Consider the following 21,993-nt stretch of genomic DNA (forward strand, 5'->3'; position numbering starts at 1 on the left):
GCTTAATAAATAGGCCTAGCATTAAAAAAAATGTTAAAATGTTTACCTGGTTTTAAAAGCTAAAACTAAATTACAATTATAAAAATAAAAAGGTACTTGTACTAACCTTTTTACATTATATGTAAAAAAAAAAAAAGTATTTAACATTTCTACATTACATAAAAAAGAAATTAAAAATGTATTACAAGACCGCTTTGAATTGAAGCATTCACAATCAATATTGCATTACATTAGACAAAGGGGTGAAGACAAGACAAGAAAGATACAAAATTACAAATAAATTTTCACAATAAACCTGTTGAAATTGTACCCTAGTTTGTACAGTACATTTATTTAAATTTGAATGTTAAAAGTTCATAATGCTCATGTTCTATTCTTTATTGTTAATATAAATCATACACTCCCTGAATAAAAAGGTTGCATTTTATGCATGCAACAGCCTATTACTGGCAGTCCCTTATGACAATGAACCATGGTGAACATAGTTTAACTATAGTATTTGTAGATTTCCTTGGTTACCACTACAGTAAACATATTTTAACCATGTGCAAACAAAAATATAACCTAATAAGTTGCAATTAAGGACTATTTAATGTTAAAATGCATTTCAAATATAAAGTTAAGTAGGTATTATTACCCATTGTACTCATAATAATTAAATACATTTCATAATCTAAAAGTTCAGTTTAGAAGTATCGTATCTGTATTAATATCGACGATACTGGTCATTAAAAGCATCAAAACAAAATATGTATCGCCCATCCCTACAACCCATAGCCCCTTTGAAACTGTGCCAGAGAACTCGCGTGACGTTCTTTTGATTGACAAGTGAAAGTTCGAATCAGTGAGAGGAACAGAAGGAGGCGGGTCCGTGAAGCGCTGACTGTCTACTCTTCAAAGAAAATTGCGATTTGACTTAAAGTGTTCCAACACGGTGAAGTTGCTTAGTGGGCGGCGCGGACTTTTCTCTTCACATAACTACTTTTCGTTGTTGCCTCCAACTTTCAGTTTAGCCGGACTGCTGCTTTTGTGTAAGTCTTGAAGTTTCAAAATGTCCAGCGACCTCAGGCCAAAGCTGTGCGTCTTAGGAAAAGGGGACAACGGCTACGGTTTCCATCTCCACGGTGAAAAGAACAAGCCAGGTCAGTTCATCCGGCATGTGGAAGCCGACTCTCCTGCCGCCGAGGCGGGTCTGCTGGCCGGAGACAAGCTGGTGTTCGTGAACGGGGAGAATGTGGAGAACGAGAAGCATCAACAGGTTGTGTCCCGCATACGAGACATCACGGGCAAACTAGAGCTCATCGTGATGGACGTAGAGACCGCAAACCTGCTGCAGAAGCACAACTTGAAGTGCCAGAAAGAGTATGTGACTGATGGGATACCGATACCGAGCAGTGCTGAATCGGACCATGAAGAGGAGATAAAGAACGGGACACCAAGGGAGCCCACCCCCGTCCCGGAGACAAATGGGGACATACGCATGGATAGACTGAGCGTGAGCTCCAAGGTGAGTTCATCAGCTTTCATCAGCAAATCTCCATCACTTATTTTGGATTTTAAGCTGCGAACAAGTTGAGTCTTCTCCACGTGCGTCAAGTTTCACAGATGTCGTCATACAGTATACTTCATAATATTCATAGTAAATGTGTAGGGCTATATAGGTTAATGTCAAACAAAGATGTTCGAGATATCATTACAAATTAGATACTTCTTTTAAAAAACCTAGTTTAAAACACGTTTTATAAATTATCTATATGTATGCATTCATGTATGTTTCATACATATATGTTTCATTTTGAAAACAAAAATGTTTATAGGCCTAAATCTTTTCCACCACATAAATTACGATTTAGTCACTCAAAATACCAAGTGGTGTAACCATTAAACTAAAATACTTTAATTGGGCTTTAAATACACTTGGGTTCATATAAATTAATCAGTGTTTTTGTATGAATTGCATTTTCTAGTGTACATTTTGAATACCTTAATTGATCCAGAAAAAAAATCACTGAATATTATACTAACATTATAGCCTACCAATATTATATTACCCAGCAGAGCTTAAGAGGACATGCTTTCCACAGAAAATCTCATTTGTACATTTCCCTATGTTTCATTTGCACATTGTTTAATGACCAGGCCACTTGTTGTGGATATGTGCTCATAACAACACAGTGTTTTGTGGGGAAATGAACAGGTGCGGCCCTTCTGAAATGTTTGAGGACATTTACATGTTTCAAATCAGATAATCTTTGTGTTACGTCAAAGGTATCACTGGTTTTACATTGCTTCCAGTCTGGCCTGTCAGACATGAGGACAGTCATATTTTCCGCTTTTTGGGGGACGATGCCTGTCATCAGATAAATTAACCAAATTCCAGGCCTGATTACTTAATAAATAAAACTAATACTATTCATAGTAAATGACCAATACACTTTTACTTATTAGACGGTATTCTTAATTGGCAGTAAATGATAACTGATAATAAGTTTCTGATAAAAGCTTTGTCTATAAGGAAGAAGTGGACAAATTCTCCTCATAGATCAGTTACACATCATATTGATTGTCATGACTGGGCTCTTTGATCATTTGCCACTGTTGAAGTTTTAAGATTACATAACCACATAGAGTGTATAGGTCATTTGCATGGCTTTCATGTGATACAACATTTTATGTAACGCAGTACAAGGTCTGAAAGTGATTTGCACCAATTGTGTAATAAGAATCTAAAAAGCTGTATTTAATCCTGTGATGTTAATATGAAGGCCTTTCATTGGGCAGCATTCTGTTTCATGGGACAAATATTTGATCCTGTGATTAACGAGATACTCCACTAAAATGTTACGATTCTGTCACCATTTACTCACCCTCATGTCATTCTAAACTAAATTTGACTTTCTTCTGCGGAATATATATATATATATATATATATATATATATATATATATATATATATGTGTGTGTGTGCTCATATGTGCGGAATATATATTCCGCACATATGAGCACACACACACATATATATATATATATATATATATATATATATATATATATATATATATATAGGTATTCTTTTACGTTTTAGGAACAACATGGTGATGAGAAAATGATGACAGATCCCTTTAAGAGGATGTCCTATTATCCACATTTATTTGATTTTCATTCAGTCAAAGTCATTGGATTCAACATCAAAGCCATTCTATTTTCAACATTTCAGTAGAGCTCTATTAGTTTGATGGTAAATAAAATGACCAGTTGTACCAAATATAGGCTACTTAATGGTTTTCTTGAGTTGTAATTATTCGAGTTGAGGACAAAAGCCAGCAGACTAAGCTGACCCCAATAAAGTTTCAATCCCTTGCCTTGGAGATCCTTGAGCACTGAAGGGGGTTTATTGTGGAAAGTTACTCTTTGTTTGGGTGCAGAAGCCTGATTAGAGAGAAAGAAGGCCACAGAGTAGAATTGAGATCTTTTATCCTATGTAAAAGATTCTGATGTGTACAGAAGATCAAACCTAATAAAGCAAACAACTCTATTACATGAACGGTTGATCAAATAGTATGGATTATTCAGAGACATTTGGTAATGACACAGACACAAATCGAGTTATAAGTTACTATAGAAGGCAAGCAGTTTCTGAAAGTGCCAACACAGCAAAAGCAAATATCCAGTGTGCAGTTTAGATGCTAGTTATTCTTTTACATAGTGCCAGTGTTTATCAGTCCCTTTTCTGATTATGTAGCATGAGCTAGAAATAACTTTAATCGTCATAACCTTGGTGGACCAGAGAAGGCCTCTGCTCAATAACAGTTATTTAGAGTCCCTGGAACAATATGGATTGTAATCCCATTTCTTTCCAGCAATTATCGAAGTGTTTTTGAAGCCCTCAGTCAACCATGAATGGTCCCTTTGTTGTGTCGTTTTCCTCTCACCCTCCTGCGTCCCATCCTTCCTCTCTGTGATCATTCAGAAATGAAAAGCCGCTGGAGGGAACATCCTTGGATCGGCTGTCAGTTAAACCCAGACTAAGCTTTGTTGTTGATGGCAGTGCCCTGCGGGATGCTGTTTACTTACTGAGATGAGTTTTCAGAGAGGATTACACTAAGACCAGACAGCTTGCTCGCATTGTGTTTGACAATAAATGATGGAAAAGAGGCAGAGAAGATAATTTATAAAAAAATTAGATCAATGTCTGAGTCTGGAATATTTCTTGACATTGCAAACATCTGAATCATATTCGGATAGCGGTTCCTTCAGAACTGCAGGTTTGTTGGGAGGAAAGAAAGGGTGTGTTTCTTTGGGACAGTCCTCAATAGTTTGCTTTAAATTCTATTTATAATAAGCAGCATGTGATGATATATCAATCACTGCATTGTGTGCTTTTCATTCTGTGTGTTTGCAGTAAAGGAACTATGCTGTCCATTCAGTGGTTTATTTATTATTTAGATTAGCCTCATTTTAAGTGGATGATGAAAAGATTGAAGTGGCCTACTTCCAGACTTCACCAGTGTTAAAAATGCCATTGTTTTATAATACAGCTACAGTTATAGACTGGTGAAAGTGGTCTTAATCATTTTCGAGTCCTTGCTATATCATATGTATTTTAACCTTGATATACTCCCAGCTAATTTTCTCACTTTTTTTCCATTTAGAGTCTATTTTTGAAGATTATTATTGAAAATTGTAATTCTAAATGTGTAGATTTCTATTGTGCTATGGATATGAATGTTTCCTCAAATCGTACAGCTTATTGAGCAGAGCTTTCTTGTTTATTTTCTAAGTAATCACGTGGGATTTTTGACTGCTAGTCGATGAAATAGACAGAAAATCCCACAAATGTTTACTTTTACCATAAACATAAATCACTGAGGGACCATATGCCTGAATATCATGGGATTGTTTTTTTTTTTACTTCACAATTAGCATCACAACAACCTAGCAGTTTACATTTTATCCTGTAAAAAAGAAAAAAATTCATCTTTGACAACAATACATTTGAGCAGAAACAATACAACATCTTACGGTGTGTTTGGCAGCCACACGTTCTCTAGATGTTCACCACTAAAAATTTCAAAAGTAGTCTCTCAAGCTGAATGTCTAACTCTGCGAGAGAGGGAGGGATGTTCACACATTTGAATTAACCACTTCCTTGGTTACAAGATCGCCTTTTTTCCGGCTGTGGTCTGTTGCATTTTGAAATGACACGAGCAGTTATACCAGTCATATCAGTCCTCACCTCACTGCTCTTGCTACATGGCTGTGTATTTTGCTGTTGGTTGGCAGTTTTCAAATCTCTACAGGTTAATTATTGGCTGTTGAGTTTTGCAAGCGCACATCTTGGATCCAAAGCCTCAGGCCTGTAAATATATTTATGCTTTCTTTCCCAGATCTGCTCATCTTCACATTCATGCAATCAATGTTGCATCATACTATTAGAAAAATGCTCCTTTATTGCGTTTGCCTGAACCAATATGCCAGTATATCACATGATGTAGGTTTTAAATAAAGCTTGTTTACTTGGACAGCCCAGGTTATGTTTAAGGATAATTATTGTTTTCAATCATCAGTTCATGTTTGACCAACCCTACCCCAGTCCTTTAAGAGTTGAGCAAACCAAGGACAAGATTATGAGTTACTAAAGTGAGCTATAAAGTCATTAACCTTTGTATCATCGATCTGTAGTATCTTTATAGGGCTGCTGGAGGATTCACTGAAGCCTGCAGTGAGCTGGAAGTGGGTTAGGTTCGGGCCTTTCCACTCTCGGCTCATGAAAAACAGGTTTACATAATGGTATGCGACAGTTCCCAAAAATAAAAATTCCATCATTCCTTTTACTCACCCTTAAGTCGTTCCAAACCTGTATGACTTACTTTCTTCAGTGGAACACAAAAGAAAACTGTCTCAATGTTTGTTTTTTAAAAGTCACATGAAGTCTAGTCCATTTTGAACCTTGCTGACCTTGTACTGTTGTAAGTGGATGATACTTTATGCAACGTTGGACTCTTTTTGAAGTTGGACACTTCAGTTCACATTTGTAAATGGTTGAAAAAGATGAAGCAGTGCGATATTTCAAAATGTCTCCTTTTGTGAACTTGCTTAAAAACAAGAACACACTATGTGGGAAGTCAAGGAGAGATAAGTCTAAAAGTTACTGCTACATTTTCGTTTTTCTCTGTAATCATTGATTGATCTCTTTGCCAATACTCTGAAGGCCACAGGTGCCACGGGTTCATGTTATGTCACGCAGACTCTCAGGAGGATTGATAGTGAATGAAGGTCTTTGTCAGATACTGTAGTTTAAAATGACTCTACCCTACATCTGCTGTGGACAGGAGAAAATTATTCCCTCTGCTGACTTCAGCTTCCTATATTGAATAACCCAAAGGCAAAAGGAGGCCCAGAGGGAGAATGTTTAGTGAAGAGTAAATTCCATAAAGGAACTCTACACTTCCGTTAAGGAACTCTGTGAGTTTCATGCATAATGACAAGAGATCACAGGCTCTCATCATGTACTGTTTTATAGCATGCCATAGTTTAATGCTAGTTTATTGTTAGAAACTAGTTCCGTTGAATGCTTTCATGACATATAAATGATAGGCTTATTTCCTCATATCTCATTGTTCACAAAGCAGATCCTCTCAAATTAAACCCCTGCTCTTATGAGTAATCAGACACATCTATATCTTGCCACATCTCTTGCCAAATGCCTATTTTTTGTTTTGTTTCCTAACCTAAACTTTACCAAATAAGAACATACATAATTAACAAGCTATTTACCAATGACACCTTTAAAAATAGTTTGCATATGAAGGCAGATTTAAGAGCATTGCACTGTGACAATGTTTTTTTTTTTCTTTCCTTTTTCATCAGTATACATTAAGGTAGTACAGCAAGTATTACAATGAGTTTTTTAGTTTTTCTCAAGTTTCAAGAATATTTTTCAAATTACATAATGAGAATTATTATTGTCATAAAAAATATGTCACAATACCAAAGAATTTGTAATTCTAAAAACAGGCTTCATTCCTTATGCAAATATAATTTCTTTTTACTTTTCTTGGGATTTTGGGATGAAATATGACCCAGACTGGTTCTCGACAGAGTTTGTGACATTCACCTCAATATGTCTTAGATCATATGCATCTCTCATTTGTGTGTCCTTCTCTTCACGTGGATTTGATAAGATTTCTTTCATAAAATCACAGTTCAGTGTTCCAGGAATCTTATCAAAGCGGATGATTTCATCTTTGCATTGTGAATGTGTGGGGCCCTGCCAAACCCTTCTCGGAGATAGCAGTCCACACCCAAGCCCTTTCCCACACTCCCACAATTCTCCCTTTACTCTCACCCGACACGGCCAAACACTGATATGCCAGAGACATCAGCTCTCCTCATCCGCTGCATTCTTTTGCTTTTGCTTTTCATTGGGTGGAAATGCAGCATGATTTCCATATCATACTATATCATCTAATCCGCTTAGTTCATACTTTCCAACCCAAATTTGCTTACGAAAAGGGCGTCCTTGGGCGGAAGAGTTAGCAGAGGTTGCATGTAATTGGGAATGAAGAAACAAGAAGAACCAATACAGTGATACAGTCTATGGCTTTATCAGGCAGCTTTGTATATCTTATCACAGCAGGGGTGTATCATTTAGTACATGCTGAGTGATCTTCGGTGTCTAATTGTGTGCATAGTATCAGAGGCATTTAAAAACATTTTGACTGTCACATGTGTTTTATGAAAGACCCACCTAGAGAGCGGATAACATTGTATAATATTCCTGACTGTATGTCCAGTCCTCCCAGGACATTGTGAACCTTCTGTCAAACATAGTCAGATGTGACTACAACACTTTGGCAGGAACGTTACAGTTTTGCTGGGTGAAATAAGACCTGATGTTAGTCTCTTGCCAGTTTGGTGAGTATTTAAAGTCAAGAACTTGTTTGCTAACCCATCCAGCACAGTTAAGCTAGAAAAATACTTCAAATTGTTGTGAAGGACATTGAAAAGAAATACATTTCTGTATCACCATTGTGGTTTTTTGCTCCCAAATAATTTTTTTTCTAATTTAATAAATTGCAACGTTTCAACCACAAGCAGTCTTCATCAGGTCAAATAATGGTCTATATTTTGGAAAAAAAATATTTTCACAAATCTGGTTTATCTGAACTGTCAGACTCATATATGCATCACAGATAAACATAATCATCCATTTTGCTATTTTTAGATTTTTATAATTTAATGAATTGCACCTTTTCAACCACAAGCGGTCTTCATCAGGTAAAAATGTTGCAATTAATTAAATTATAAAAAATTCTTTAGGAGCAAACATAACAGTGTGTCGGTCTTTTTGCATTTCATCTAAGCACCTGCTTTAGTAAATTTTGGATGTGCATATTCTACTAAATGGCAATAATATTTCACTTTGAGGCATGCTCAGGATGAAAGCATTTTGATTATTATGTACATTGTTTGTTTCTATTGTTTAAATACTTAAAATATAAAAATAGTCCTGACTTAAAGAGGAAAACCCATACAGTATCTTTTATGTCACATGGCCTTCTTCCATACATGTTTTTACATTCAGATACCATACGTCTCTATAGTGAGCAGTAAGTCTTTAAGCGGACATTTTTATCCAAAGTGACTTAAAGTACACTTATTACAGGGATGCTCTCTCCGGGGCAGTCTGGGGTTAAGTGCTTTGATCAAGGCCACAACTGGTAATAGCTCATGGCTCTGATTACCAGGCCTTACTTTAACCACTTTGCCACACACCGTCCACAAACTATCCCCGAACAGAGCTCTTCAGTTGCAGCCTTGTGTTCAGCAGGAGGGATTAAACTCTTAGCATAACATATGGCTTCTGCTGGCTAAGCCTATGCTAATCAGAGCTCAGATAGGTCTTGCCTTTGCATAGTCTCCTGTTAGAAGAGTTCTTCCTTTCTTTAGTGGCTACAGTCAGGCACGTTTTCTTTGGGGGACAGCAATGAGGATATCTTTGTCCTCGTCAGCTGTATCTGTGACCTGTGGATAGCCCTCAGTTAGTGATTTCTGAAGAGCTGGTATTGTTAATCGTGTCAAGCACATTCAGTGACCCTAGTCCTAACCCCTTCACTCCGCACTAGTATCCGGTTTCCCAGAAGAGCAAGCCTCCCGGGAAGAACTGTATGCAGCCTGTACAGTGCAGCTTTGTACTGCTGTCTTGGTATTGCCAGTGTTGGACTATCATGAGCACCTTTTGACACACTTTACCTGTGTGGTGAATTGTTTTGCAGTTGGATGAATAAATCAAAAGTAAGACAGTAGACTTAAACCAAAATGCAATATGGACTAATTTCTCTGAATATTAGGACACAAAAAATATAAACAATTTAAATAGAAATCCTGCATGTTCTGCGTGACTCTGTATGAATAAATGGTGCAGACATGTGGTTTCATTTAATTCACAAATAATGAAGCAGTTGTTTCAGCCTCTGCCACCTCAATATAAGAGTACATGAACCCATTAATATAATCTCTAGAATTGCTCTGAGAGCCACTTCATGAGCATTTTTACCATTTCTTTCGAGAAAAACTATTATCATCAACAGACATATCATAAACAGAGAAACCTAAAGGTCTTCACATCAACCCGTCAAAAAAAAGTTTGGTTTAACTTTTGGTTTAAACAGAAGAAACTGTGACAGAAATATGTAACTTAATGTAATGATAATAAAATTATTATTAAAACATTATTTTTAAGGAATATTTCCTTGAAATGTATTTACCAGAAAAAATTATTTCTATTTAAAAAAGTATTTCTGAAAATAATTAATAAATTAGTTTTTAATAAAATCCATTATTTAGAGATGCTTTTAAATTATTAAAATGTAACCATTAAAATGGAATCCACAGAATTTGGTTAAAATAAAACTAAATTTGATTAAAAAAAAAAAAAAAAAAAAAAAATATATATATATATATATATATATATATATATTAAAATAGTCCATATATAATTATATATATATATATTTATATATGTATGTATGTATTTCATAGGGCCTTAAAAATTGAATTTTTCTTAAACTATAAAAAATGCTGTTGAATTGTATAGGTTTCATGATTTCAATTAAGTAGAAATGCTTTTTACAATTAAATTTAACCATTAAAACAGAGACAACAAAAAAATAAAAACGGAATCCAGAAAAAAATTAAATGGAAAAATTTTAATTTGGAAAAAAATCAAATGGATTTCATAGGGCCCTACATAAGCCAAAACATTGGCCTATATCAACAATAACTATGTTAGAGTGGACTGTAAACAACACTAAAACTATATTATTTTAATATAATTTTATAATAAACGTGAACAAATGTCTTTCTCTATTTGTTTTCATACTTTGCCAGCTCATGTATGTTTTTGATTCATAGATCAATATGTCCGTGAGCACAGCAGGTATATGTTTGATTTCTTATCTGTTTGTATAATTTCAGCCATATATTATAGGCTGGTTTGCTAAAGAGGGAAGTACACAGATGACAGGTCAGTTTCATTACTTCTACTTTTCAGTGCTTCATCTCGGGATGTTGATGTACTGAATCCTCTTTGAAATGGTATAAAGTTTATTTCTCACTTTTAAACGATTGCTTTGTAGATTTTGTACATTTCTGTGGTTTTATTTAGAAAGTGTTGTTCAGATTATTGTGGAAGGTTTTAGGAAGCAGGTGACTTGTTCAGCTATTGTTTATCGATTGGGGTGGGTGGCTTTGCTTTTTAGAAGTTCTTTCTTTTATACATTATAATATGTCTCATGCACATTTTTTTTTGTTTTTTAATGTCCTAGCAGTGAAGGGAATTAGGATTGTTGCTTTGTACAAACTTCTTAGCTGTAGTTTACATTTGAAAGATATGTATCTTATTATGATTGACAAAAAATGTATACGTATTTGATATCTTGAAATGTTCTCCATTATACATTCTGCTTTGTCTGTTTTGGACTGTTTTGTATGAGCTGTTTTCGTAATTTCCTTCCTTGGTTATTATCTCTTAGGAATCAAAGAACGAGCTGCGTCCACGTCTCTGTCACATGAAGAAGGGTGCCACCGGATATGGCTTTAACCTGCACACAGAGAAGACGAAACCTGGCCAGTACATCAGGGCGGTGGATGAGGACTCCCCAGCAGAGAAATCTGGACTTCGGCCCCAAGATAAAATAGTGGAGGTATAATACACCATATTTGTGTGTACTTCAGGAATGTATGGTAATAAACTTTTGTGTTCAGATAGTGCCTCTCTCTACATATATGTTTGTATTAATATATATATATATATATATATATATATATATTTGTGAGCATAAGACAGGGCCTATCATACACCCGATGCAATGCGAAGCAAGGCGCAGAGCAAGTGTGTTTGCTAGTTTCAGTCCGGCGCCGTTCGCCTTTTACCGTCCAGCGCCACGTCATTTAATTAACAAATGCATTTGCGGCCATTTGTGCACCCATGGGCGTACTGATCTAAAAAAGAGGTGTGTTCAGGCGCATTGCTGGCGCAATGCTATTTTAAGGATCTGAAAATAGACTGCGCCATAGACCAACTCAAACGTGGTCTAAAGTCTGGTGCAATGTCTTTTCTTTGTTATTTAAAGAGCATGTTAGTATAGGCGGGTCGGCAATAGGCTATCTATTTGCTCACACACGAGCAGCTCCGTTTCATCTCGGAGACGCGAGATAATACTGTGTAGCATATTTTTTTGATTAATTTCTGAAATGTTGTGTAAAGTTTCTGTAAATGTATTATTATGTATTGGGTTGTTATACATTGTATTATGTATATAGTGATGCTATATCAGCCAGCGGCCATCCTTCTTTCTAGATATTGCCATTGGCATCATTCATTAAAAAACACTTAGTGATAATCTCAATTGAAATTCTCCCACCTTATAATGTATTTCATTAGCCTAACCATAGACTGTTTATGACTAACGTTAGAATGATTAAAGATCAAATTTTAGAGCCAGAGTGGTATTTTGCGCATGTTATACTTAAACAGAGCGTTAACTGTAAATGCCTGAGCGTTTTGGACAGTGTTTCCAGAGCGTTAATCTCATTATTATCTATCAGTAAAGGAGTGGCTGGTGTAATTACTGTCTCTCTGGGAGTGCTGGGATTACTGAACGCCTGAGGAGAGCTCAGAGTCACATATCTTTATCAAACCACTGATATAAGGCCAGACTTAATCCACTTACCACGGCTATATGATAGAGGTCTTAAAACGGTTCAAAGAAGGCCCCGTTTGTGTTCTTTCTATATACAAATATATATTTATTCAGCTTTGTCCTAGTTTAAACGCATGTAAATACCTGATGTTAAGGAGGTCAATGAAATGAAGAAAGTGAGGTTAAACAAATAAATAGAAATAAAAGACCAATTTCTTTTTGTGTTTAATCCTAATCTGTTCACAGTTTGGTTATTTACAAGAGTGAAGTGTGTTCTTTAACTGAACTCCTTCCTGAAAGCTTCAGCTAATGGCAACAGTGTGTTGTGTACAGAACAGATACCAATGATGTCATTAAAAGCAAATCTGAGATGCGTCACTGTTTTCCAGTCAAGTGTTATTATGTCAGTCATCGTAATTTTGGGAGTGACTTCAGGGGAATCACTCTTGGATATAAAGAAGATTTTCAGTGTGTGTCCTTGACTTTAGTAACTAAATAAATGTTCTGAGGGTAATGGTTAAGTGTTTTTGGCTGACTTGTAACTCAATCTGTGATCATGTGTTTTTCACAGTTTTAAATTTCATTCACACATTTGAAGTAATCATGTTTCACTGGTTGTGCGGCTGGTTGACACAGTTGTGAACCCTGAGCACAAATCTGGTCCTCTTCGGCCTGACTACGAACATTTTTTATTTTAAAGCCTCGTCTCAGAATGCCACCGAACCCTTTTCTTTGAACACTGACTTCATTCAGCCGCCGTTCTTTAAAGCTCTGAGTGTTTTCACACACTCAGGATCCCCGTTCTTAGTTTCACTCCCATTTCCCGCGTTCCATCTCAGATTCCAGAGTGCTGAGACATTTAAATGTCAGGCATCATGTGGAGTCACGTGGCTTTACCTGAACATGACGATAAAAACATGCTGTGCCTGTTCACAAGCACAAGTGTGGTTCACACTTGCTCAGATGAATTCTCCTTTTTGCTTCCCTGTTCTGTGAGCATGGCCTCTTGTTGTGTGTGTGTGTGTGTGTGTGTGTGTGTGTGTCTAATAGGACTGTTTAAAGGACACATAAGGGGGCTGTTGTTTGTCCGCTGTGTTTTAATTGCCTGCAGAACGGGAGAGTGGGATCTGCATTCCTAAGATCCCACTCCTGCCCTGAATCTCCCACGCAGATTCCTTAGCCTCTGGCATTGTGGGATAGACCAACAGAACCTCAGTCTTTTCTCAGGTGCCTCCTCTCTGTGAACCAGAGAAGTCATGGTCGTGGGATTAGACTTTCTATTGACCCATAAGTACTTCAAATGAATAGAAGAAAGAGAAAGGAGATTTGCTTTGCTTGCTGATAAATATTATGTTATACTACATATTGCTAAAATATTAGTTTAGCTGCATTTGTGTGAATAGTGCCAATTTAGTAATAATGAAGTAAAGAGACTAAAAAGTGGTAGTAAAAAAAAAATGTAATAACTACGAGTTAAATTAAAGTTGATATTTTTAGAGTTTTTAAATGTAGTTTATGGTTTAATTACACATTTTATTTAAATGTAATTAATTTATATATTCATACATTTAAATTATATTACATTTAAGTACAATCAAAATGATGTTACACTGAAATTATATTACTTTAAAACAATAAATTAAATAAAAAATTAAGAATTAAAAAATACTTATTAATTATTGTATGTTATTCTCCTTTGTTCAATTTGTTGTAATTTAATTTTAAATTATATAATTATATTTTTACATTTACAATGAATTATATTTTAATTATGGTACATTAAAATGAAGTTACCTTAGAGGAATAAATTAAATTTAGTAAAAAAGTAATTACTAATCAACAAATAAAAAAAAAGATATAATTTTTTTGTATTTTTAATTTTTTAACTTAGATTTTAATATAATTGTGTTTTTACAGTTAAATTAAATTGCATTGAAATTAAATTACCGTAAAGCAATGAATTAAATTGAATAAGAAATTCTGACCACTGCAGCCACATGCTTTGAATGATCCAGAGAAACTATTGTTCATTTAAATATCCAGATATATCAGTATGAATGAAAACATTCAGCATTTCCACAACTCTTCCTTATCAAATTTAAGTCAAAATGTCTGAATTCACGTCTGTTGTTTCGGCAGGTGAATGGCGTTCCTGTGCACACAATGCATCACTCAGAGGTGGTGGCGGCCATCAAGGCAGGAGGAGATGAGACCAGAATGCTGGTGGTGGATCCTGAGACAGACGCCTTCTTCAGAAGCTGTGGTGTCCTTCCGTCTGAGAATCATCTCACAGGTACAAGCGTAACAAATGAACCAGCTATAGCGGGTTTTTTTATGTGCAAAGTGGGTTTCTGTTCATCTCACCCTTGACCGTAAGTGTGGTTTTGCTGATCAAGAACAACTTTGTTCACTTTGTCAAACATTTCACACCATGTTATGCACTCACTCTTACATAGTAACAGACTGCCGGTTAAACATCAACTCGAGGCCTGCGATGGCACTGTCTGTACATGAGAGAATAAGCCAAAGTCAACAGCGCACTGCCAGCATGTTGTCTTGGTGATCAGGACCATGGAAACAGTTTGAGAAATGGGGGAATCAGTCACCCTCACACTTAATGTGCCAGACAGGCAAAAGACTCATGTTGGCGCCCCAGCCACCCCACTATGACACAAAGAAGCACAACATAATATATGTGGTACTTCACTGGAGACTTTTTCAAGGTAATAAAGCAACTGGTGAAATAGTAAAAAAAAAAAAAAAAAAGTTGATTTCTGAGAAACCGATTGCCAAAACTACATGATTGGACTTTTTTTCCATTTCTCACTGAATGGATGTGGACAGCTGCAGCCACACACATATTTTATTCATCATTTCAATCACAACAGCCATGTTTCCCAATTCACATTCAATTCTATAAAGGCTTTTTGTCTGTTTCCTGTTTTTTTTTCTTGGAAGGAACTCAATGTTTAACCATTGTACTGTGACTTAAAACCCTTTGGCAATGGCATTTTGGTTAATAATAGTGATGGACTGTAATCATGAATCTTATAAAAAAAAAATCCCAAGTTGCATTTGAATTATATATCTAATCATAAAAATGGAATGAATTGATCTTTGTCTGTCACTGTGTCCTCAGGTCCTCTCCCAGAGTCTGTTTCCAGCCGTGATGCAGAAGATCAGGTGAGGAACATCTATGTTGCTCATTGTTCAGAAGACTAAATGTGTTCTGACCGCTTGTCTTCATATGTGCTGAGCAAACACGCATGTGACACAAACAGGGGGTAAATTAAGACTGATTCCAAGTTACATGACAACAAGTGTAGTTTGTAACAATCATTACATTACATATTTAATTAAATGTAATCAGACTACTTTTAGATTACTTTTGACCTGATTAAAAAATACAAATAGTAAGAAAATATATTTCATTATTTGTTATGAAGAACATGAAGTGAATTAAACATTATATTATGTCAAGGTTTCCCCAGCTGGGGTAAATGAAGGAACTGCAGGGGATTTAATGTAAAGCTTATAATACATTAAATCATAAACAAATTTAAATTAAAATCAATCAAACATTTGATTTGTTTACCTGGATGTCATGTGACCATAACCAATATTAAAATATTTATTTTACAATTTCAGGGGTACTTAAAGTACATTAGGTGAAAGAAGATCAGAAAACAAAAATGTTTGTGATTTTGTGCTTTTTAATGTGTTTGATAGACAAAAGCCTTCAAAGACATAGAAATACATACTGAATGATAATTCAGATAAAAAATGTATGTGCTCATCATTAGTTGATGCAGGGATGAATACTTCTTAAACCTGAAATAACATAAAATTATGGTATTTAATTATGTTATCCATAAAAAAGTAACAGTAGTATTTTAAAATGTAATTTTATCTAATTACAAGTACTTAATTTTTGGAGTCTGATCACTTAATCCAGATTAGCTCTGGTGACCCATTAAATGTCTTGAAAAGTGGGCGTGTGATGTGCTATGTTTAGTTGCACATGCTAAATTTACACAGTGACATTTGATAGGCTGATAAAGTGTAGTAGTGTCTGAGCGTCAGTGATGGGATTAAACAGGTAAATCCGAGTCTGAGTCCTGGTTCCTCTCCAGCAGCTCTTCTCTGTCAGTCTTCCCACTGCTAGATTAGACTAGCTGTGAGAGAATGATAACCCGGTGCAGATAATCGCCAACTTAATGGAAGCTCTCTGCATGTCCGGGGATCTGCTAGTAGATAATAAAACATCTTGAGGGTGTGCAGGGAAGCTCTTCTTCTTCACACAACACAAACATCTGTGACTTTATCAAACTCTAAACCTGGTATTGCCGGCGTTTCTCAGATACTCTTTCACCCTCAGATGTTTGACTGGCTCTGATAAAGGACTCCTGACTCTTGTAGACAGCACAGAGAGTTTAAATCCTGTAAATCCATCATTACTTCAGAGAAGTATGTGGTTTATATCAGTTGTTCTGAAATTGCAGACGTAAACCATAAGGGGATGAAATGAAACTTAAAAAATGAAGTTAAAATTGTAATAACATTTCGCAATATTACTGTTTTGCCTTGGTGAGCATGAGAGCCTTATTAAAAAATCATACTAACTGAAAATCTCACATTATCATAGATTTCCCATGTCTGCTGGCCAAAGTTGTTTGTGATGGTATAAAAACCATGGTGTGGAGACCTGGATTGAAGATCTAGTATTCTTAGTGCCTTCCAACCTACTAATTATTGTAGTTTGTAGTTTGTTCAGACAGAGAGAAAAGAAATCACTGTTATATATAACTGTTACTTACATGATGTTTCATGTATTTTACTGGTGTTCAAGTGGACATGAAAACCACATGTGGATGTAGAACATTTAATTACCCAATGGGACACACAAAACAGTGTTGCACAAATGCAAATGAGGTTGTTAAAGAACTTTAATCACACATCTTGATTTCCAATACTTCGCAAACCTAAATGAAAAAACTAAACGTGACCCCGGACCACTAAACCAGTCTTAAGTGTCAGTTTTTCGAAAATTGGGATATATACCTCATATGAAAGCTAAAAAAATAAGCGTTCCATTGATGTATGGTTTATTAGGATCAGACAAACTATTTGAAAATCTGGAATCTGAGGTTGCAAAAAAAATCGAAATACTGAGAAAATGACCTTTAAAGTTGTCCAGATGAATTCTTAGCAATGCATATTACTAATCAGAAATGAAGTTTTGATATATTTACGGTAACAGATTTGTTAAATATCTTCTTTGGAACATGATCTTTATATCCTAATGATTTTTGGCATAAAAGAAAAGTCGATCATTTTGACCCATACAATGTTTTTTTGGCTATCACTAAAAAATATACCCCAGTGACTTAAGACTTTTTTGTGGTCCAGGGTCACAAATGTTCAGTAGTTCTTGTGTAACAGACAATACAATTGTGGTGCTTTTAAAAAATAAAGCACTTCCAGTTGTTTTACACAGTCATTTCTACACCAATAAACACTTAACATCTTACTTCAAAATGTTATATAGTATCTTAGCTTGGGCTGTAATCCTCAGGATCTCACGATTTCACTGTAATGGGATACACTTAGCCTTAAATAATGCTCTGAAGTGCAATTAGAGATAGTGTGGATTTAGCTTTGGTATTTATCAGACCTGGGACAGTCGTGTGTGTGTGCTTCCTGTCACATGCACTTGGTCAAGACCTCAAATGTGGCTGTTGGGACAGGCCCATAGTCAGACTGTGAACTGTAAGCTCAAGGTCCATCTAGGGGTTTGTGTTTTGTACTGCAATTAAAGGGCACTTGAATTCTTCTAAATATATAATTTTGTGTTCAACAGAAGAAAGAAATGCATTACATTAAATTTATGCATTTAGCTTTTATCCTAACAGTGCATTCAGGCCTTTAATGTTTTTAATCGTTTTTATATCAATGTCAATGCTTTTTTTGTAGGTGAATGGAAAAGCGACCCAGGAAGAAAAGCCTAAAGTAGCTATGAGTTTGTCGACCTCCAGCACCTCCTCCAACACCTCCTCTTCTGCAGCTCCGGCCAGCACCTCAGCACCAGAGGTTTGTGTCTGTGCACAGTCTTGAGTATATGAAATTAACGTAGAATGTTCATTTAAATCATGAAACGTTTGCAGGAGAAACCAAAAGCGAAGGCCTCAAGTGATGACGCAGGAGTATCTCTGAACATATCGCTGCAGCAGGCCAAGGAACGCGCTCACCAGAAACGCTCCAACAAGAAAGCCCCACAGATGGACTGGAGCAAAAGAAACGAGCTCTTCAGCAACCTCTGAGCCTCCTTTGTGCCTCTCACCCACTTCTTTTCATGTTTTTCTTTACTTCCTCTCCCCCTTTACAATCATCTGTCTCCTCATGCATCTCTGCTCTTTTGTTCTCTCTTTCGGTACACTTGCACACAATTAGAAACTCTTTCACATGTATATTTTAAACCAGTGTTATTTTGGCTCTGTGATTTCTGAATCTGTTGATTGATCAACTTTTGACTTGATTTACCTCTATTTCACTGATATAAGATGAAATATATGATTTAACATTACTGTATAATATACAGTCTATAATAGATATGTTTTTTAAAGAAAAAAGCTTCAATGATATCTGAAACATACCTGTATATTCTCTTACTTTGCTTATAGTTCTACTGATGCAGTATTGATGGCCCTTTGAAGGTGCTGTGTGTCTGATGAGTTTCTTCAGTAACTTTAAGAGCGGCAACAATCCATTGATTTTTCTTTCTTCTTTTGGTATGTGTGGTTATGATCAGTTCATAACATGAAGTGTAGAAACTGTGCAGCCTTTGAATTTTGTAAATGTGAGCTGTTTATGGTTTGGGACCCATTAACCACTGAAATGATAGCGTTTGACTGAGTTGATACTGTTGGCTGATAAACCTTCTCATTAAAGGTTTTATTTAAAGTGCTTGTTTAGTGGATGTACTGTTCTTTTTATACAGCGCATGGTAATATCGGGAGGGAGTACTGGACGTTTAAGCATATGTTTACTTGTAAATCATCCACAGTATTTTTTCTTTTTCATAGCAAATGCTCACGTAACTCCATAAGACTTTTTGTTTTTTGGTAAATGTTTAATTAAAGTAATGAAATGTATAAACGATAACATTTTTAAAAAAAAATCCAGTCTATTATGACTATATTTATACATATGATATTCCGATGCCAGAAAAGCATTGCAATACCCTGCAGTTAAAAACGGTACTATTCCTTGACAGCATTTTAATGAGTTGCATCTGTTCTAAGCATTTGGCATATTTGATCTGTGCATTAGGTCTTAAAGTGACAGCAGCTTCAGCCTAATAAACCTGCTGCTCAAGTGTTGCTCATGATAATCAAACAGCAGAAAATGAGAAAATCACTCATTGCTCTTTACTGATTAATTAGTATCTTTAGTAAGAATCATTGCATATTTAATTCATACAAAGGAGACTATGCGGTGTCTTATTTTATTTTTTACGTTTGGTTAATTTCTGTAGCATTTCTAACTTGAATGCTACTGGTAAAATAGTCTGTACCTGAAAATAAATAAATAAATAAAGCACTGTTTATTTAATTTGTTTCTTGTATTTTTCCTGTTGTTTGTAATTTGCATTTTTGTCCTTATTTTTAAATGCTTACAGTTTTTGAAACTATGGCTTCATTTCTCAAAACTCTACACCTGGGGTGCCAAACCCTGCTTCTGACGAGCGACTGTCCCGCTTTTAAAGTTCCGTTCCAACCCTAATCTCACAGACCTGAAGCAACTAATTAAAGTCTTCAGGATCATTTGAAAATTAAAGGCAGGTGTGTTTGATTAAAGTTGGAGCTGAACTTTGCAGGACAGCTGATCGCCAGGAGCAGGATTGGGCACTCCTGTTCTATACACAAAACACATACACACACACACACATCTTCCAAAAGCAAACACTTCTTAAACCTTTTTTTTTTTTTTTTTTGTGTAGTAACATTGCAAAAAACAAAATAATTAGCCACGTACTACACACAGATGTGAAACATGTAAAACACTACTCTTGTGTGTCTCGTTTGTTCAAAATGCAGTGGAGCACAGGAGTTTGTCACTACACTCGTACATACTGTACATACAGTACGACTGATGAATTTTACAGTTATGCAACTGAACTGAATCAATTAAGATTAGGAGAATGGTACTCAAGAATCACTTTGTGTTTTAATAAAATTTAATAAATCATAAATTAAAAAAAAAGTACCAAGAAAAGAAACCAACTTCAGCAGGTAAATGTTTAAGTATCATTTTTAATTCAGTGTAAAAATTCTTTTTTTTTTTTTTTTTCAAATTCAACAGATACATTTTCACAGCCATGCGGAAACAGTTTGAAATGCTTGTAAACAAATTAACATAAAATTCAACCAACAAAAGCACCCCCCCCCCACCCCACAGTTGAACTATATACATATAAGCTATCAAACCCCATATCACAACACATCATCATCATCAGAAATAAAGCAAAGACCAGATACAGACTATCAAAAAAGTTACAAACCCACCACCCTCACCTCTATATACTATGAGGGTCAATGTTAGTTCTTAATTTTTTTTCATTGTTATAACAAATGATTTCGGCTACTTGTATCCAAAATACAGATCTGAAGTTATAATCACCAGCTCTCCAACTTATAATTACAGACTTAATTCTTCTTTTAATAGACCTAATTAATGATTTATCAAATATATATATATATATAGCACCATGATGTGATTACTGAGGACAGAGGGGACGTCACAAAAACCCGTGTTAGTATCGAGACCAGAACAACACTGGCCCTCATAAGATTCTCACATTGCTGCATGCACTGATAATCACTCTACTGGACAACATCGGTTTCTTTATATTTTGTATTCTGTTCTCTATGTTTGACTCAATAGCTTTACTTGTGTAGAGAAAAAACATAACAGAGGATAAGGCATCAATTCTGTTGACGAGAGAGTGTTTACTTAAAAAGGTGAAGTTGTGCGTTAGGGCTTAAATTCATTTGAGGGTAGCAGCTAAATTTGCCTCAACAGTCATTTTAATTGCAAATGATTTAGATTTTGGTCTTATTATAATAATAATTTAAAAAAAATTAGCTGGCAAGTATGATCGTAACCAGTGTGTACCTAAATCCTGACGCTATGGATGGGGTTTATGAGGAAAATCAATGGCATTGAAAATAATGCAAATTTTCATGAAGAATAAGCATTGTAGGAAGAAGTATGAACATGACAATATCGATGTGGTTGCTAATGTAAAATGTAGCAATGAAGTCCCAGTTTGACTTTTACAAATTAAATACACGACAGTGCCTTACATTTGGAAAACTTCACATGCTACAACACAACAGCTACAGAAGAAACCCAAAAATGACTACAAAAATAAACCAATTTATAATGATTTAATACAAACATCTGTTAAAACCCAACAAGAGAGAGAGAGAGAGAGAGAAAGGTGAAAAAAAAAAAAAAACACCACCTGTTAAAAAAAAAAATACATTGGATCTTTATACAACAAACCATAATTTAACATGGATCTAACTACAACATGTGGGTGACCATTTACAAAATGAACTCAGCATTTGATGAATGCAAGCAAAGATGAACCAGAGGGAAACAACGACATGGTCACATTTGTCAGGGGCTTCAAATATCGGAAACCAAGTAGAATCGGATGATCTTAGAAGCAACAGCTGCGAGTCTTCAAATAAAGCAGAAGTCGATGAGAAACGTTTCCTGA

At 35.5% G+C, this 21,993-nt stretch overlaps 2 protein-coding genes across 4 annotated transcripts in view; one reads left to right on the top strand and one right to left on the bottom strand.

Moving 5' to 3' along the window:
- The first annotated feature begins 780 nt into the window (after positions 1 to 780).
- On the top strand, positions 781 to 19,169 carry nherf1a (NHERF family PDZ scaffold protein 1a). Its single transcript, XM_059532591.1, has 6 exons — positions 781 to 1,507; positions 11,037 to 11,207; positions 14,346 to 14,499; positions 15,346 to 15,389; positions 18,180 to 18,296; positions 18,371 to 19,169. The coding sequence occupies exons 1-6, from the start codon at positions 1,052 to 1,054 to the stop codon at positions 18,524 to 18,526; spliced, it is 1,098 nt and encodes a 365-aa protein (XP_059388574.1). The 5' UTR covers positions 781 to 1,051; the 3' UTR covers positions 18,527 to 19,169.
- Positions 19,170 to 20,505: 1,336 nt separating this feature from the next.
- The window catches only part of mbtd1 (mbt domain containing 1), a 12,929-nt gene continuing 11,441 nt past the window's right edge, over positions 20,506 to 21,993 (bottom strand). For all 3 annotated transcript variants that reach the window (XM_059532594.1, XM_059532592.1, XM_059532593.1), the window contains one exon: positions 20,506 to 21,993. This exon is cut by the window's right edge and continues 1,735 nt beyond it. The gene's annotated coding sequence lies outside the window, so the exon portion shown is untranslated.

The sequence above is a fragment of the Carassius carassius genome, chromosome 40 (assembly GCF_963082965.1).
Source record: "Carassius carassius chromosome 40, fCarCar2.1, whole genome shotgun sequence".
Classification (NCBI taxonomy): domain Eukaryota; kingdom Metazoa; phylum Chordata; class Actinopteri; order Cypriniformes; family Cyprinidae; genus Carassius; species Carassius carassius.

Coding starts and splice junctions, on each gene's coding strand:
- nherf1a (XM_059532591.1), top strand. CDS start 1,052: ATGTCCAGCGACCTCAGGCCAAAGCTGTGCGTCTTAGGAAAAGGGGAC. Junction 1,508..11,036: donor GACTGAGCGTGAGCTCCAAG/GTGAGTTCATCA, acceptor ATTATCTCTTAG/GAATCAAAGAACGAGCTGCG. Junction 15,390..18,179: donor GCCGTGATGCAGAAGATCAG/GTGAGGAACATC, acceptor CTTTTTTTGTAG/GTGAATGGAAAAGCGACCCA.